General features: G+C 44.8%; 1 protein-coding gene across 10 annotated transcripts in view; it reads right to left on the bottom strand.

Annotated features, from left to right (window-relative positions):
* The window catches only part of LOC310938598 (calcium/calmodulin-dependent protein kinase type II subunit beta), a gene marked incomplete at both ends in the record, with an annotated part of 75,001 nt that overhangs the window by 7,584 nt on the left and 50,773 nt on the right, over positions 1-16,644 (bottom strand). For 3 of the 10 annotated variants that reach the window (XM_083903123.1, XM_083903126.1, XM_083903127.1), the window contains 3 exons: positions 2,096-2,144; positions 3,857-3,901; positions 6,206-6,274. In XM_083903123.1, coding sequence (XP_083759249.1) covers positions 2,096-2,144; positions 3,857-3,901; positions 6,206-6,274 — 163 coding nt within the window. The remainder of the gene's footprint in view (positions 1-2,095; positions 2,145-3,856; positions 3,902-6,205; positions 6,275-16,644) is intronic. The other 7 variants (XM_083903130.1, XM_083903129.1, XM_083903131.1 and 4 more) reach the window with 3 other exon arrangements.

The raw sequence follows: 16,644 nt of genomic DNA, 5'->3' as shown, positions 1-16,644 counted from the left end.
GGCCAGACCCATCTCCCATCTATATACTCGGAGACTGCATAGAGAGGACACACACCTTCACCTTTCTGGGCACCGTGATTTCTGCTAAACATTCCTGGTCTGCTAACACCTCGGCTGTCATCAAGAAGGCACAGGAGCGTCTGCACTTCCTGAGAGTGCTCAGGAAAAGTAACATCTGTCAGGAGCTGCTGGTGACCTTCTACCGCTCTACCATCAAGAGCATCCTAATTTACTGCATCACGGTGTGGTTCTCTCACTGCACCGAGGCAGAGAGGAAGAGGCTACAGCAAGTGGTCAGGACAGCACAGAGGATCATAGGATGCCCCCTCCCTACCCTCAAAGACATCTACTCATCCCGCTGCCTCAGCAGAGCTGAAGCAATCACACGGGACAATACCCACCCCGCACATCACCTCTTCGACCTGTTACCCTCTGACAGGCACTACAGGTCCATCAAAACAAGAACCAACAGACTCAGAAACAGCTTCTTCCCACAAGCCATCACGGTACTGAACACCACAAGGTCATAGGACAAATGAGCAATAAACACAAACATGCACTATATTGGTAACAAAACACTGGACATATGTGGGTCAATGACAAATAAAGCTTCTAAAAAGGTATTTTTTAAAAAGTATTTTCAAAATAGATGTAATGCATATTTTTGAGTCCAGAACAATGTGTTTGAACATGTCTCATATTTTTATTGAATAACTATTCTAACTGTTTTAACTCATTTTTAATAGAATTTTTAAATTCACAACAAAAAAAATGTCAGGTGGCACAACCAACAATTTATAAAAATATATATACATTCCTAATATTTATTTTAAAATTAATTATTTGGCAACTATCCCTTAAGGTGTCTACACTAGATAAACATTATTATTTTTATCATTGTGGGTTGTTTTTTTTACAATAATTTAAGATTTTTGCTCTCTCTAGGTCAGGTTTTAAGCATCCTTAACATCCAATTTTATATTTAAAGACAGGAACATAATCACACAAATACACAAATACACAAAATCATATATTCAGTATAATAACTACACACATTACATTTATAAACCATTTGGTCACTATAACTTATCATTTATTGGTTTAAATTGGTTGCACCACCTGACGAATATTGGTTGCACCACCTGACCACATTAGTTATGACATGAAATATGCTGAAAAAATGCATTCTCATTTCTAATCCTAACCCATCAAAAACAATTCACATTACATCTTTATGATGAGGATCGAGTACAGTTGCAATGAAGTGCAGGGGATCTGGGTAGATGTTAATAAAATGTGGAGACAGACTCTTCAAGAGCAGAGCTCACTTTTCATTGTTTTCACTCCATGTTCTCAATCTTTGTGTAGAAGACACTTTAGTGCTGCAATTAAGGGAATAACAGATGCATCACATGAGCTGATCTCTTTAGTTAACTGCTCAAAGAGAGAGAATGTTCTCTGGTGAGAAGTTAGTGTCGCGGGGAGTTCATAATCTGCTTTATCCCATTGAAATGCGTTATTTTAATTTTGCTTTATTTTTGTATTCTACTTGAAAGAAAATAATTAGTTTGTAACATTTGGTGTGCAATGATAATTTACACTTTGTTTATTTAAGAAAAGAAGTGCACTGAAGGGAGATAATTTGTTTGTGATTAATTTGTTCTCAAGTGACAATTGTGTGCACTGTTTTAAAGTATTTTACTTATAAACTGTCCTGGATGGATTACTATTAACTAATAATGAACAAATTAATAATCCAAACGAAAGGACTGAGCAGCGTGAAAGGAGCGCCGTAAGTATCGGTATCGTATCGGTATAGCCGATATTGGCTGGTATTGGATTGGTATCGGATCGATACCAACATTTGCAGTATCGCCCACCCCTACTTCCTACCTCTTTACCACGCTCCATCAGTAGTAGTTATGGTTAAGGTTACAGTAAGTCTCCAGAAAATGTCAGTGTTAGTCAATGTAATGTCCTCTGAAGTCTGAAATGGAAAATAGACTGTGTGTGCGTGTGTGTGTGTGTGTGTGTGTGTGTGTGTGTGTGTGTGTGTGTGTGTGTGTGTGTGTGTGTGTGTGTGTGCGTGCCCTACCTTTCATATCCTCATCTTCAATAGTGGTGTTGCTGCTGTCTGATGATTCCTGCAAAGTGCAACACACATGTTCCTTTACTCAGATTAATGAATAAAACACACTTTCACATGTACAGTAAATACATACACATACACATACATCAATATAGCACTGTGCCAAGGTTTAAGGCCACTATTAGCTTTGTCGTCTGTGATCATTGGCATTTTGAATGCAGTGATGTGACTAATCTTTTATATTAACAAGCTTCCAGTGAGTTAATATCGTGCAGTGTGTGTGTATGTAATGCTCAAGCAAGTTTAACCAGTGACAGAATCATGGTTACAGTAACCTGATTGAATAATATACGTATATATAAACAATATATATATATATAAACCAATATATATATATATATATATATATATATATATATATATATGTATATATATTGTTTCTCATTACACACTGAACTTTTTATACTCATATCACGGGCCAGCTCAGCTGTACGGAGGCTGGAATGTTGGCTCTCCATGTTTTTAAAATTTCACACAATGGACAAACTAAACATTTTGATAAATGATAAATATAAAGGATTTATTTGATTATAATAAGTCAAGGTACTATTGATATGTGATATTTTAAAATGATATAAAAGGACTAAAAGAAAACTAATTTGTGGTACATCTATTATATCACAAGGTGGCAGCAGCAGCAAGCTGCCCAAAAGGCCCGAGCCACAGAAATGGAACGAAGCGCAAACATTTTTTTTCGAACTTTTTTCCAGAAACACTGCATAATTTCAGTCTTCATCCACATGAAAGGGGTGGGATTGTGACTCAAAAAAACTCAAGGGGCACTTAAAAAAAAAAAAAGCATTTCAGTGCTCCCAATATACTTTTTCTGTTTCGCTAAAATAATATTAGCTGATTCACCTCGACTCTTTTTTGTATGGACAGACCCTTCTGGTGCTTTACCATGATACAGTTCTAGCACGACTCCGCTTGACTCTACTTGTTTTGGTGATGACATGAGGTCTCTTGAATGCATCTTGAAGCTACTCCCGTTAGCTCAACACACTGTGAACCCTGCATTCATTTCATTCGATTTCATGTGCTGGAGTTTAGAATTTTAATATTTGGTTGAACCTTTCCTGTACTTAAAAGATTGATATTAATATTTATGTATGTTCATTATAACATTGCTAAAACAACAAATAGAATGGTGGCCAAAGACTTTTGCACAGCACCGTACACACACAAGTCCATGCTAACCTGAAGACTCAAAATTCGAATTTCTGTCATCAAATCTATGACATGTGACCACCTCAACGCCACAACTTTGCTGGAGATACGGAACTGTGACTCTGCAGCAGCAGCACACTGGCACAATTCCGTCAGCAGATTGTGCCAAACCAGCAAAGGCACACAAAACTGACTGCACGGCACATGACATTTCCACAGTGTGTACAGGGGGACAGGGTCAAGTGGGCAGGAAGATCCTGCTTAGACAGCAGCAGGATCACTCTAGCTCTTTACAAGAGCAGTAAGGCAAACACCTCGCAGGACAGGAGTCTCAGCTCCAACACCGTCCATCACTCTCATGCACACAGGGATAAAATAGACACACACAGGGATACAGTATGTAAAGATACTCAAAAAAACACATCCTGCAAAAAAAATACAGACCGGTTATGCAACACAGATTAAGAAACAGATCGAAGACAAGGGTGACAAATGTTTAAGAAATGAAGAGATGGAGTGACAGGGGAAGTGGGGGTGTACCTTGGTTCCATCTATTGGATTATGGATAACAGTAGTCTGAGGCTCCTGGAGGAAGAATGGAAAGAAAGCAAAAAAAGTGCAGGCAGGAAGGAGAGAGGAGAGTGCGTGTGAGGCCAATGAAGGATAAGAAGGAAATGTATTATGATGGCAACAAAACCAAATAAAAAGATCAAAACCAAAAATGTATCTTCAGTAACTGTGGACATTAAGGTATTTTTATAATGGACCCTGTGTTTTATTTGTTACAAATATCGTGAGTCGCAATTATTTTGGTCTGGATAATCGCGATAAACTGCATTGGCCAGCTGATCAGAGTAGAGTGACCTTTGCTGTTGTTGTTGTTTTGGTCTCTTCGTGACGACATTAATGTCCTACATTACTGCAATCATATCATGACATGTTAAAATCTGTCAAATCTGAAAGTGAGATATGAAATACAAACATTTTAAATCCATACAGCACCAGTAAAATCTACAAATAGTATACAATTAAACAAATTGGGATTTTTTTTTTTTTTACATTTTTTTTCCCCATTGGTCTTACAGTTCAGCACAACACCATAGTTCACCTGCAAAAGATCCCAAAAATGTTCACTCATGCTTCAAAATTAAATTCCTTTCCCATATAAATAGTCAGTGTCACCAAAATGCAAAAGATCCTGCTAAATTGGTTTGTCTCATGTCTTGAAACAGAAATTACATTTTCAAAATAGCGTGAACAAACCTCCAAACCACTTGGCAATTGCCAACAACAGAATTGAGTTTCTCATTCATTTCATCAAATTGCAAATGTCTTAGTACATCTTTGTAAATGACCAAGTACAGGTAGCCTACAGTTAGGGCCAGTGGGGTGAGGGTTAGCTTAGCACAATTTCCAAGTGAATAGATCTTGTTGATCTAAACTGATTGTTGTCTAATGGTTGTTCTCTCCAAAACATGTCAGCATCATTTCATTGTATAAGCTATTATCACATGCACAACAGTCTGTCAAACTTAGTCAGCCAGGAGGGTGAGGATGAAGACAGCGACCACTGAAGGAATGCAATTTTGAATCTCCAGCTTTATTTACAGTTTTTGTTTATGTGATAATATTACCGTATATTGTGCTGTATACATTTTCTTTTAACTCTGGTGTATGGAAGTTACTTTATGTGTGTGAATAAAAATGGTCACAATGTCCTTGGCAGTTTGAGTGCAATGTGTGATGTCAGACCTTGGAGGGTACTCTTACCATAAAATGCATTTTGGATGCACTGACTATTTATATGAGAAAGGAATTTAGTTTGGACACATAAGTGAACTGTTTTGGGAGAGATATGAGCTTTTGCAGGTGAACCATAGTGTTGTGCTGAACCATCCAGGTTATTTTGGCGAAAGCACCAAGAGTGTCGAGAACGTCGAGAAATGAGCCAAAGCAATTGAGAAGGATCTTTTGCTTTTTGGCAGCACGTCAGCGGCGTGGTTCTGCTTCGTCCTCTGCCCAGCGTCAATCCCCACCGGGCACGCGCTTACAGCAGCAGCGCGGTGCCTTTGAAGCCAGCGCTATTCACGGAAGATCACGCGATCATCTCGAACGGACGCGAGTTCGCGAGATCCCGCGATAGACTGTGTGTATAAAGGAAACAACAACGACACAGCTTCTTTTCATTCTCCGACGTGGAAGAACTGTTGATCTGGTGTCATAAATTATTTTATGTTGAGACACTATGATTAATTGACTGTTGACCTGGTAGCACCGGTCACGACGTAATGCGTATTGTGTTTTATTTTGAAAGGGGGGGGGGGGGGCGGAAGTGAGTGAGTCTGTGTCTGACTTCCTGTCTGGTGCGATCTGCTCTGTTAAAATTTACGCGGTTCCGCAGCACGCCCAATGGAAATGCTCTCATTGATTCGAATGGAAGCTATTTACAACGGTGACCGCGCCGCTGATGTCCCGCGGCTGTAACGTGTCCAGTGAAAATCCAGAAAAAATGAAGACTGTTTGCCAACTGATCTTAGAGTTTTGAGAATGTCATTTCTATCTAAAGGAATGAGCCTAACCAATGGAGAAAAACTGTAAATGGACAATAGAAAGTTGCAATTTTGGGCAATTGACTTACTCACCAATTCCATTGCCCCAACTTGTCAAATATTCCATTAAAAGCTGCATCGTACAGAAAATCATAAAATACACTGTCCGACACTACAGCGCTCTCTCACAAACACACACACCTAAACCGGGTATTGTCAGACAGACAGACAGACAGTCAGATGGACAGACAGATGGGCAAAGAGGCAGACAGACAGACAACTGGACAGACAGATGGACAGACAGAAAAACAGACAGACAGACAGACAGAGGGCTGCATACCAGTGCAGCAGAGGGGGTGTTGCCTTTGGGACTGGTGACTATGCTGTTTCTCGTGCTGTTTGTCTGCGGCTGTGCAGGAAACACAAAGTCCTACAGTTAGTTTTCAGCAGCGATGGTGAAATATGTCATAAGCAGGTTGTAAAGTGGTGGTTAGTGTGTTCAATTTTTTTTTTTTTTTTTTTTTTAAACTAAGAAATGGTGTCATAGAGGTAAAAATAGCAGACAGAAGCAGAGCACTCCAGAGAGAAAAGAGGTGGATATGAGTGCACTCATCACTCATCACTCATCCAAGCAGACACTATATCGATCCAAAGACTGTTCCAACTCCCCCACGTTTCTGGCTTGGTGGGTGTTATGTAATTAGACAGAGAGGTTTTGTATAATCCATCATGTCTGATCCTTTTCTACATGCAGTAAAAGTCAAAGCAGTGACAGTCACAACTCGGACTCTCTGCTCTTAAGCTCTTCTCATTTTCACCGGGTTTCCCTGCCTCTGTGCAGATGGTGAATGAAACCCATGTGCACTTTGGCAACATCTGTCAGACATAAAGGCAAAAGCATCACATCCATTTTGTCCAACTGCAGGATTATGAAAAATGTCAAAAAGAGGGCTGAGGTTGAGAGAGAGAGGAGAAGGAGAAGCTGTGAAAAGGGGCATGGTCTGGTGGAGAACAGAGGCGATGTTTACAGAAATCAAACAGACAATGTGTTACACTAAGTACACGTATATGTCACGATCCACATTTCATGGCGTCTATTTTTATTGTTGTTGTTGCCTGCTGCTCTCTGTTCTTCTCTCTGTGTTCACCCTGCAGGGGGCGTGGTTGACCCAGTTCCCACATGACGCCAGAGATGACGTCCACCTGCGCAGTTCCTGCCCAGCTGTGCCTGATCAGCAATCATCCGGGCATATAAGGCGGGACTTCGCGTCTCTCTGGTGTCAGTTCCACGTTTTCGCTTAGCTGGTAAATGCTTTCCTACTACGCTATTAGAATTCCTGACGTTTCCAGTACTCACCTCAATCTCCGTATTCAGGTCTCCACGTCTCCTGCCGAGAGAAGAACACCGAGTCTCCGCGGATTTCCTACCACTCCTGGAATCGCCTACTCCTGTTCTTCTCTACCGCCTTCGTCTCTTCCACCACGACGACGCGGCTTCACCTCTCCTCAACCTTCGTGGATCATCACACCCTCCTCGCTGTACACCTCGAGTGAGTCCGTTCCGTGGGAACGTGAGAAAACGAACTGTGTTTGCCACGAAGGAGTCACTGAGGATCTGGTCTGCTGCTGTTTCACTCTCTCTTATACTGTCACATCCTACACCCTCTCTAGCGCGTGTATTTGTGTTTATATATATATATATATATATTTATGTTTTTCGTTTTTAATAAATATTATTATTATATATATACTCACCTGTGTCCTGCTCTGCATTCGGGTCCAACTCCCTAAGATCTAGGTTTTCCCTTTAAAGGGGAAACGTAACAGTTGGAACTGACCAACTATGGACCCGGCAGACAGAGACTTGATACACCAGGCGTTAGCTTCTCACGGCGAGGCCATATGCAGACACGAGGGCCTGCTAAGAGACGCAGCCAACGCCGTTCATGAGCTAACCGCTAGCATTCAGCCGCTGCTAACTTCCGGGTTACCTGTTCCACTGCCTGCTCCTTCTCCACCAGCTACCCCTACGTTAGCCCCCGCGCTAGCTTCCCGCGAACCATTTGTTCCTACCCCCGAACGATTTTCGGGGGAACTTAATAAATGTGCGAGTTTCCTGTTTCAATGCTCACTTGTTTTTGACCTACAACCTAGCACTTACCCTACAAGTCATGCTAGAATCGCGTTTGTGGTAAACCTGCTAACTGGTAGAGCCGCTCAGTGGGCCACGGCCTTCCTTAGAGATGATCACCACCGCTCCATCTCATATACTACGTTTTCTACGGAGTTAAACCGGGTTTTCGACCAAGCGTTTCATAATAGTGACATTTCAAACCAACTACTTTCATTGAAACAGGGTAACTCATCTGCCGCTGATTTTGCCGTCAGTTTTCGCATATTGGCATCTGAGAGTGGGTGGAATGACGCGGCTTTAAGGGCCATTTTCTTACGTGGGCTTACAGACGAACTACGGGACGAATTAGCTACTCGCGATATAGCATCCCATCTTGAAGTGTTAATCGAACTAGCTATTCGCATTGACTGTAGGCTCCGTGAAAGACGAATGGATAGACGACGTCACTCTACTGTTCGTACCCCAGATACCCCACATTCTTCCGTCTCTTCTTCTCTGCCTTTCCCTTCTGCTAACGTGGTTAGCCTTCCTGAACCCATGCAGCTGGGGCGAACACGTTTATCGCCCACGGAGAGAAGACGACGGTTACAGTCTGGAGTTTGCCTATACTGCGGACAGGCTGGTCACGTCATGTCGTACTGTCCACATCGCCCAAAAAGCCTGAGCTCACCAGCGCACGCAGGAGTGCTGGTGAGCAGGACCATCTCCTGTCCTGCACCGACCCGGGTCTCCCTGAAGGCTCAACTTCGCTGGAACCAGGACTGTTTTTCCACCACATGCCTGGTGGATTCTGGAGCCGACGAAAGCTTCATCGACACGCATCTGGCAGAACAGGCTGGCATCCCTACGATCTCCCTGCCACAACCCAAGATCATCTCGGACCTCAACGGAAATCGGCTGGCTGAAGTGACTCTTCGCACCATTCCCCTCACCTTGGTCTTGTCTGGTAACCACGTCGAGGAGATCCAGTTGTTCCTCATTCCGGCTTCCTCCGCGTCAGTGATCCTGGGTCTTCCGTGGCTGTCCCTTCACAACCCCTCCTTCGACTGGTCCTCGGGTCGGTTGTCCAGCTGGAGTATCCCGTGCCATTCCCGCTGCCTCAGATCTGCTCAACCTTCGCCACAGAGAACGGCCAACGTCCCACCAGTGCCTCCCGACCTCTCCGGCGTCCCAGAGAGTTATCACGACCTGGCGGAGGCATTCTCCAAGGATCGGGCCCTCTCGTTACCCCCTCATCGTCCATACGACTGCGCCATTGATCTCCTTCCTGGCGCCACTCTTCCTTCCAGAAGACTCTACAACCTCTCACGCTCCGAACATCAAAGCATGAATGACTACATCAACCAGTCATTGTCTACCGGTCTCATTCGCCCCTCATCTTCTCCTGTAGGGGCAGGATTTTTCTTTGTCGAGAAGAAGGACGGATCCCTTCGTCCATGCATTGACTATCGTGGGCTAAATGATATAACGGTGAAGAATCGTTACGCCCTTCCTCTTCTAGACGCTGCTTTCAACCCCCTCAGTAAGGCCAGAATATTCTCCAAGCTCGACTTGCGAAATGCTTATCACCTGGTTCGCATCAGAGAGGGGGACGAGTGGAAGACGGCGTTCAACACTCCCATGGGACATTTCGAATATCTAGTCATGCCCTTTGGCCTCACTAACGCTCCTGCAGTATTCCAACACCTGGCTAATGACATTTTGCGCGACATGCTGGACAAATTCCTCTTCGTATATCTGGACGACATCCTGATATTTTCTGAGACTGAAGAGGAACACGTCCAGCATGTCCGACTAGTTTTACAGAGACTCTTAGAAAACAAACTGTTTGTGAAGGCCGAGAAGTGCATGTTTCACACAACATCGGTACCATTTCTTGGATTTATTGTTGAGCAAGGCAGTCTTGCACCAGATCCTACTAAGATCTCTGCAGTCAAGGACTGGCCGACACCCACCACCCGGAAGCAGCTACAACGCTTCTTGGGTTTTTCAAATTTCTACAGAAGATTCATAAAGAATTACAGTCGTATTGCTGAACCTCTTACCAGACTTACCTCTCCCAAACAGGCGTTCCTGTGGTCCAATGATGCCGAGTCTGCTTTCCTCCGCCTCAAGGAGATGTTTACCTCAGCCCCTATCCTCTCCCATCCGGATCCTGAGCTCCAGTTCGTGGTCGAGGTCGACGCTTCTGACACCGGGGTAGGGGCGGTTCTCTCCCAGCGAGACCACAACGACCAGAAACTCCACCCCTGCGCCTTCTTCAGTCGCCGGTTATCCCCTGCGGAGAGGAATTACGATGTTGGAAATAAGGAACTCCTGGCCGTGGTCTTGGCACTACAAGAATGGCGACACTGGCTGGAGGGGACCGCCCAACCTTTCATAGTATGGACCGACCACAAGAACTTGGCCTACCTCCAGAACGCCCGTCGCCTGAACTCTCGCCAAGCTCGTTGGGCTCTGTTCCTGGGCCGCTTCAAGTTTTCTTTGACTTTCCGCCCTGGTTCCCGGAATGTGAAGCCTGATGCACTTTCCCGACTCTACTCACCAGATCCTCCGGAGCTGGAACCTGGGACCATCCTGCCGCCGTCTTGCATTCTGGGCGCTGCTACATGGCCTGTGGAGACAAGAGTCCGCGAGGCCCAGCTGACCGAACCTGATCCCGGAGGAGGACCTCCTGACCGCCTCTTCGTCCCAGAGGCTACCCGCTCGGAAGTTGTCCAATGGGGTCACTCCTCTAGACTGGTTTGTCATCCTGGTTCTGCACGCACACTCCAATTCCTGAAACAACGCTTCTGGTGGCCCACCATGTCCCTGGATGTCGCCACCTTCGTCTCTGCATGCCCCATCTGTTCTAGAGGCAAGTCGTCGAACCGCCCGCCTGCTGGACTCCTGCATCCCCTTCCCATTCCCCATCGCCCCTGGTCTCATATCGCCGTTGATTTCGTCACTGGACTTCCCCCCTCCAATAACAACACGACCGTCCTCACTGTCGTAGACCGTTTCTCCAAGTCGGTTCATTATATCCCCCTCCCCGCCCTCCCCTCTGCCATGGAAACAGCCGAGACGTTGGTCCAACACGTATTCCGGATCCATGGTTTCCCTATGGACATCGTTTCAGACCGTGGGCCTCAATTCTCCTCCCAGGTTTGGAAGGCCTTTTGTGCGTCACTGGGGGCGTCCGTCAGCCTTTCATCCGGTTACCATCCACAGTCCAACGGCCAAACAGAAAGAGCAAACCAGAGCATGGAAGTGGCGCTACGTTGTGTCGCCACTCGCCACCCTGAAGACTGGAGCAGTTTCCTCCCATGGATAGAATACGCACACAATTCTCTCACCTCGGCTTCTACTGGCGTCTCCCCATTTATGGCTTCCCTGGGCTACCAGCCTCCACTCTTCGACTTCCAGGAGAGGGAGGTAGCGGTTCCGTCAGTCCAGGCCAACATGGAACGCTGCCAGGCTGTGTGGGTGGAGGTCAGAGCATCCCTCGAAAAAGCTTCTCTCCAATCCCAGAAGCAAGCTAATCGCCATCGCATCCCCGCCCCTGAATACTTACCTGGCCAAAAGGTTTGGCTCTCATCGAAGGACCTCCCTCTACAGGTGGAATCCCGAAAACTGGCTCCGAAGTTCATCGGTCCCTTCCCAGTCGACAAGGTCATCAACGCCACCTCCGTTCGCCTCAAGTTACCCCAATCCCTGAAGATTCACCCGACTTTCCATGTGTCACTCCTGAAACCTGTGATCGAGTCGGATCTGGTCCCTCCCTCTGACCCCCCTCCACCACCCAGGATGATCGAAGGCGGTGAGGCCTTCACAGTTAACCGAATTTTGAATATTCGCAGACGCGGCCGGGGACACCAGTACTTGGTCGATTGGGAGGGGTACGGTCCGGAGGAGAGGTCATGGGTTCCACGCCACTTCATCCTGGACCAGACGCTGATCCAGGACTTCCACCGTGACCACCCAGATGTTACTGCCCTGGCGCCAGGTGGCGCCCGTTGAGGGGGAGGTACTGTCACGATCCACATTTCATGGCGTCTATTTTTATTGTTGTTGTTGCCTGCTGCTCTCTGTTCTTCTCTCTGTGTTCACCCTGCAGGGGGCGTGGTTGACCCAGTTCCCACATGACGCCAGAGATGACGTCCACCTGCGCAGTTCCTGCCCAGCTGTGCCTGATCAGCAATCATCCGGGCATATAAGGCGGGACTTCGCGTCTCTCTGGTGTCAGTTCCACGTTTTCGCTTAGCTGGTAAATGCTTTCCTACTACGCTATTAGAATTCCTGACGTTTCCAGTACTCACCTCAATCTCCGTATTCAGGTCTCCACGTCTCCTGCCGAGAGAAGAACACCGAGTCTCCGCGGATTTCCTACCACTCCTGGAATCGCCTACTCCTGTTCTTCTCTACCGCCTTCGTCTCTTCCACCACGACGACGCGGCTTCACCTCTCCTCAACCTTCGTGGATCATCACACCCTCCTCGCTGTACACCTCGAGTGAGTCCGTTCCGTGGGAACGTGAGAAAACGAACTGTGTTTGCCACGAAGGAGTCACTGAGGATCTGGTCTGCTGCTGTTTCACTCTCTCTTATACTGTCACATCCTACACCCTCTCTAGCGCGTGTATTTGTGTTTATATATATATATATATATATTTATGTTTTTCGTTTTTAATAAATATTATTATTATATATATACTCACCTGTGTCCTGCTCTGCATTCGGGTCCAACTCCCTAAGATCTAGGTTTTCCCTTTAAAGGGGAAACGTAACAGTATATCCTCTTTTTTCTATTTTTAGCCCTCTCTAAAGTTTAGAATTGGCTTTGCAGTAGTTTTACACACTGATGGCTGCTGTTTTACGTATACCTCATTTAATTGTGCCGGAGTGGAGCATAGACGTCATCTTGGAACTCGACTCAGAGTCTTCTGAGGTGAATGTCTGGACCAGTAAACTCATCGAAAAATGACATCGAAGTAATAATAAGTCCACTTTTTTCTTTGTATTAATTACTGCAAAGAAGTAGAATTATAAAATTCTATCTATTAAATGAATTATTCTTTTACAAAAGAACAGCCTAAGAATTTTTAAGAAAAGTATGTGCAATTTCAACAACACTATCACTCAACATTTATTTCAGTTATACAAAAGGGTCCGTGTGTCCATCTAACGTTCCGTTTAACGGCGTCATTCTTTTCCGGGCACGGAAATGAATAACGCCGAAGACACGCCAACAGTTCATATAACTATGTGGACCGGACAACAATGCCGATAAAATAACAGCAACGCACAGAGAACGTCAGATGAACTGAAACTGCTTAGCGCTGTTGTTAGCCACACCGGAGCTGACTGCCGGCAACGCAGCACATTGACGTCGTGGCGCTCGAACGTCGCAGCCAATGAATGACGGCCGTTACCAAACTACGTCATCACGTAGTCTTTGCGAGCAGTGCTGCGTTCAAGTCAGCTCAGGAAATCGGCTACTCTTCCACTCGGATAATGTTACAAGGATGCGTTCAAGTACGGATTCCAGGTACCGTTTGATTTTATGCAAATACTCGGTAGTACCGAGCCAGTCCACTGGCCGTATGTTTGACACCCCTGTTCCAGACAAATGACTGCATCTCACACAAATTACTAAAACACACTGCCTGCAGTTTTCTGCAGAGGAAAATGTGTATGAACACTGTTCTATCAGAGTAAAGGCAATGTCAAATTTATTTATATAGCACATTTAAAAATAAAATAAAAGGTAAAATCCCCAAATAAAATGAGTAAAACATAAAAGAACCAATAAGAACTACACCCATTAAAACAAGAAAAAAAAAGTTTAAGCCTGCACAAGCTCGAGCCAGCGTCTAGCCATGATGCCGTGCTGATGTGCTTTGTGATGTGATTTCACAGGTTAAGAACCTTAAATCCATGCATGTATTTCTTTGTGCTCAAGTGTGCGACCTATCTTAGCGACATCTTAACAGAGATCAGGATGAGTTTTGTTATGCTTATGTAAGATGGTAATAGCTATGAGCAGGTCAAGTTCTACACAGAACCAGTAGATCCAGATACTGGTATGTAAAACGCAGGAGACAAAGGTGTTTTAGTGTAAAGGTCTGTGCTCTGAGTGCTTGTGTTGTAACACAAATGCAGTGGTGGAAAACAACACATTAACTGTCTGATGTGGAGGCAAAACCATTTCCTTTTTTCATCACTCTCTCTTTGCTCTGATCTGATTTTCACCAACCCCAAGGGGAGATATCTGCCATTTTAGCTGCTAAATTGTTCACCACTTAACTTTACTGGCTAGTCTCCAACTTTGTAAATGGGCTGCTTGGTGGAGGCCACACAGCTGTGGTCCACATGTAGTTATATGGCACTTTTCCACTACACAGTCCTGGCACGGCATAACTCGTCTTACATTTTTTTTTTTTACTTGATAAGCGATAGTACCTGGGGTGAATTCCAATTCCTTACTTAACCCTCAATCTCAAAAATGCGCGCTCCCTCTAGTGCAAGTGCTGTCCCGATTCTCAGAAAAATTAAGTTGAGGGGCAAGTTTAAGGGCTGTATCACCCTCAATATTGAGATTTTCCGAGACCACCCTATTATATTTTTTGTTTCATTTTCGTAGTGTTTCAAAAAGTCATGTAAAATAACCACTGTTGCATAGCCACTGTTAGCAGCGAGACGCCATGTTTCTACCGGAGCCTGTAAGGACAAACGCGAGAGAACAAATCAAGCGTCACTTTACTTGTAGCGGAAGTCCCGCCTCCTCTCTCTCCGCTTCGTCTGCTACGGCCGCGGTAGCTCGCCCTCTCCCTCGCCTCACGAATCTGCCGACACGGACAAAGACGACGAGGACGACATTTGACCGGCTGCGGACACCGTAACGCTCAGGGAAGGGAGGGGGTGAGCAGAGGAGCAGTTCTTTGTTGTAATTTTCAGCCTCTCTTCTAGATGGCACTATAAACTACTTACTTCACCTTTAATAGAGATATAAAATTATGAAAACCATTGTATTATCTTAGTTTAGGCCCATATTATGGATTACTGACATCATTGTTGCGTAACATTTATTTTTATTTTACGATCTTTTGTCAATAGCCGGTTGGTGCGCACACGCGATCGTTTGTTATCGTTTACTTTTCAATAAGCCGTGGTGTGTGGTAACTGTCAGCTGAATATGTCCGTGGTTGTGGTATTTGTATGAGTATCATCTTATAACTAACTGACAACCTGACAACTTGACTGACAAACGGATCGTAATAAATAATCCGGACGTAAACGAGTTCTTCTTCTTCTTTTTTGGAGTTGACAGACTGGACGCAGCTTTCGCGTTATTCTGCCCCCCGCAGTCTGAAGACGTATCTGCATTTAAGGGGTGTCCCATTTCTAAGTGACAAAATAACCCTCAACACTTGGTTTAAGATTTGGTTAAGATTGAGGGTTAAGATAGGAATTGGAATTGGCCCCTGGTACTTTTTAAATACCTGCTCTTGCGAGGTTCCAAGTGAGCTGAGCCGATACGATACGTGATAAGTGTCGTCACTGGAAGAGTCATGAGCACAACGTCCCACACAAGAATCAAAGCGAACAATGCCGAGCTGTAGATCAATTAAAAGTCCTGAAAAACTTGCATTAATCTCCAACATTAAGCCATGAAATGTCTAAAATCTCAACATTTAACAGAGTAGTCTGGTGTATTTAGTGACAGCACTTCTGACGAGCCGCATCACAACCCCTGCCTATGTATTTCAGTCCAGTGACTGTGTCAGACGGAGTCTGTGTGTCGGTCATGCAGGAAGTACTGAGCGATTCTGTGAACAAATCAATTTACACACACACACACACACACACACACACACACACACACACACACACACACACACACACACACACACACACACACACACACACACACACACACACACACACACACACACACACACGCATAGCTAGTCCACTGCACACACCTTTTAGCTAGTTTAGATTAAGAATCAACGTTTATTGATGTGTAGTAAACAATTATAATACTTTAATAAATGTTTGATCTTGTTTATCTAAAATACTGTTCTTTGCCTTTTGTGTTTGTATGCCTGTGACAAGGGTAATTGCAAGAAGCCAGTGTACGATCTCACACCTTCCATTCTAAATTTAAGAATTAATATTTTTCATATTAATCTAGATTTATATCTGATATAGTTAGTGCTCTTGCCTTTGCAGTAAGAAGGCCCTGGGTTCCATCGTAACAAGGGCCTTTCTGCATTGAGTCTGCATGGAATCTGCATGGAGTCTGCATGTTCTCCCTGTGTGTGTGTGGGTTTTCTCCAGCTTCCTCCCACAGTCCAAAAACATGCAGATTTGGGGATTAGGTGAATTGCTCGCTCTATATGGACCGTAGGCGGGAGAGTGTGAGTGAATGGTTGTTTGTCTCTATATGTGGCCCTGCGATGGACTGTCAAACTGTCCAGGGTGAACCCCACCTATCGCCCTGTGTCAGCTGGGATTGGGTCCACCTCCCCCCACGACCCTCATGTGGAGGATAAAGCGGTTTATGGATACTGTTGCAGACAATATTCTGAACATATATATGTATGTTTATATATATATATATATGTATATAGGAAGGAAACACTGTCCACCCTGTATATAAGT

The sequence above is a fragment of the Microchirus variegatus genome (assembly GCF_963457635.1).
Source record: "Microchirus variegatus genome assembly, chromosome: 16".
NCBI lineage: Eukaryota > Metazoa > Chordata > Actinopteri > Pleuronectiformes > Soleidae > Microchirus > Microchirus variegatus.
This window is presented reverse-complemented; position numbering and strand designations above follow the sequence as displayed.